General features: G+C 48.3%; 1 protein-coding gene across 1 annotated transcript in view; it reads right to left on the bottom strand.

The window, feature by feature from the left end:
* Positions 1-2,424, bottom strand: part of PRG4 (proteoglycan 4) — a 17,766-nt gene that overhangs the window by 3,474 nt on the left and 11,868 nt on the right. The window contains 2 exon segments of the mRNA XM_042033958.1: positions 112-198; positions 1,149-2,424. The exon segment at positions 1,149-2,424 is cut by the window's right edge and continues 717 nt beyond it. Coding sequence (XP_041889892.1) covers positions 112-198; positions 1,149-2,424 — 1,363 coding nt within the window.

Here is a 2,424-nt window from a genome sequence, read left to right as displayed (position 1 = left end):
CCAGGGCAGGTGAGGGTGAAGGACTGGGTCCGGGAAAGGTGAGGGAGGAGGGCAGGGGCCAGGGCCGGAGCCAGAGCCGGGGAAGGTGGAGGATGTTTGTAACAGTCTCACCTCGGAAGACGGCCAGGGTGCCATTGGGCAGAGCGACCATGCCGTCCGCTGGCTTCCCGCTGCACAGGTCCTTCTCGTCTTTCCTCTCTGCAAAACATAGCCAGGTGGGTTTGTTCAATGTTCCACAAGAACGACCTTAGCTTTCCCCCTCGCCCCCGCCGGTGGGCCAGGGATTAATCCCTTGCCGGGGACGCGTTCTCGGGAAGTTCGGCTCTGGTGCTGTGGCCCCAGCAGTGCCGAGTGACCAGGTGTGGGTGTATTTGCTTATTGCCACCTAGGCACCTGTAATTGAGGAAAACACCTACAAACACCTCGTGTGCTACATCCCTCATAGACTTACTCCATGCTCTAGGATTTTATTTTTCCTTTAAGCTGTTTTAGTGGCTTCTCTTCCCTCTCATTATTTCTTAAAAAAAAAAAAGCACTTACACTTTCTTTCAGTTAAATGTATATATGCAGTTAAATATAAAGGAAGGATTAATCTCTTTTACACTGAAATTCAAGTATTTTGCATCTAAACCACTAAGTTATCCCCCCAAAATATCTTTCAGTATACAATTGAAAAATTGCCCAAGAACCTGCAGGCTATATCTGATTAAAATAAATAGAGGGCATGAAAAATGCTGTGGCAAAAATCACAAACAAGAGACTTCTTGTCTCTCTTATATGACATTTTTAGTAGGTGGCTACAAAACACCAGGTTGGATACCATGAGTGAGGGTGGATATGCAGCCTGACTTCTAGCAATTTTTTCATGGAATTTAGAAATTTGTCATCTTCTTCCCTTGACTTTTTGTCTGTTTGCATCTTCTACAGTACTTACAGCAAATAATTTTCAGTAGGACCAATTACTGAAACTAATTAATTTAGATCATGTTCTAAACTACCTGGAGGATTTAACTAACCCCACAGCTGAGAACTGAGGTTTCAGTGTTAAGGACACTGGCAGCTGTGGTGCTGTGGTTGTGGCTGCCCATGGGATACTGCCGTGTTCCCACGAGTTATTGGTGCTTTTGTACCTGCTGGAATGCACTTACCTTGTGTTTCTCCAGGGAACATTGGCAGGTCCCCAACCTGTATTAAAGGCTTGTTTATCTCAGGCTCTTCTTTTGCTGGCAGAGTTTCGGGTTCGGTTGGGTGAGGCTCTTCTCTGGCCTCAGTGACCTCCTGGAAATGTATTGTTGGCTTGGATGTCCCATTAGACAAAAGATACATTTCTTCTATCGTGTCCTTTTTATCCCTTGTTGTGGTTTCTTTGGTAACTGTAGTTACCTCTTCTTTGTCAATACTAGGGGCCTTTTCAGTGACATCTTCCATTTCTTTTTCAGGTGTAGTGCCCATTTCTTTGATGGTTGTTACCTCTTTTTTACCAGCTGTTGTCATCTCCACAATAACACAAGCAGCACCTGGGCTATCTTTGTCTGCTGCTGGCCCAGCCTGCTCAGTTTCTGTAGTTGCCTCTTTTTCATTTAGTGTTACAGCCTCACTGGGTTGAGGAGTTGAATCTTCTTTGATGGTTGTTACCAGCACAGTGGGATTGGGCAAGGGAGCTGTGGCTGCTGTTGTTGAAGTCTTGGTGTCTGCAGAAGTTATTTCTGATTCAGCTGCTGCAGTGGCAGGTTGCTTGGCCATAGGATTTGTGTTTGGAATGTCATCCATACCTTTAGGAGAGTCACCTGGTTTAGCTGTTGTCATCATAGCTGTGAAAATGTCTTTAAGCAGAGTAGTTCTGTCTTTCTTGGGTGTTGTTGTCTCCTTGTTCTCAGTTGTGGTATCTGAAAGCATCGTGCCTACCCCAGCTGTGGGGGAGTAGTTACCAGCTGTTGTGGCGGCAGCATTGCCAGGAGCAGCTGTGGCTTTACTGGCAGTGCTATCGGCCTCAGGGGCTGCAGGGCTGGTCGGAGAGTCTGCATCTTCGGCTTTAGGGGTCGTAGGAGAGTCTGCCATCGTTGTAGGTTCTTCTGGGGTTGTCTCTTCAGGTTTTGGGGTGGTAGGAGAGTCAGCCAAGGTCGCTGGTTCGTCTCGGGTTGTCACCTCTGGTTTGGGTGTTGTTGGCTCCTCTGGGGTTGTCTCCTCTGGTGTGGGGGTTGTCGGCTCCTCTGGGGTTGTCTCCTCAGGTGTGGGGGTGGTGGGCTCCTCTGGGGTTGTCTCCTCTGGTTTGGGTGTTGTCAGCTCCTCTGGGATTGTCTCCTCAGGTGTGGCTGTTGTCGGCTCCTCTGGGGTTGTCTCCTCTGGTTTGGGAGTTGTTGGCTCCTCTGGGGTTGTCTCTTCTGGTTTGGGAGTTGTTGGCTTTTCTGGGGTTGTCTCTTCCGG

The sequence above is a fragment of the Corvus kubaryi genome, unplaced genomic scaffold (assembly GCF_017639235.1).
Source record: "Corvus kubaryi isolate FWS band 111438036 unplaced genomic scaffold, C.kubaryi_AGA036_p1.0 37361, whole genome shotgun sequence".
Lineage (NCBI taxonomy): Eukaryota > Metazoa > Chordata > Aves > Passeriformes > Corvidae > Corvus > Corvus kubaryi.
The sequence above is the reverse complement of the archived record's forward strand: the minus strand, read 5'-3'. Positions and strand labels throughout refer to the sequence as shown.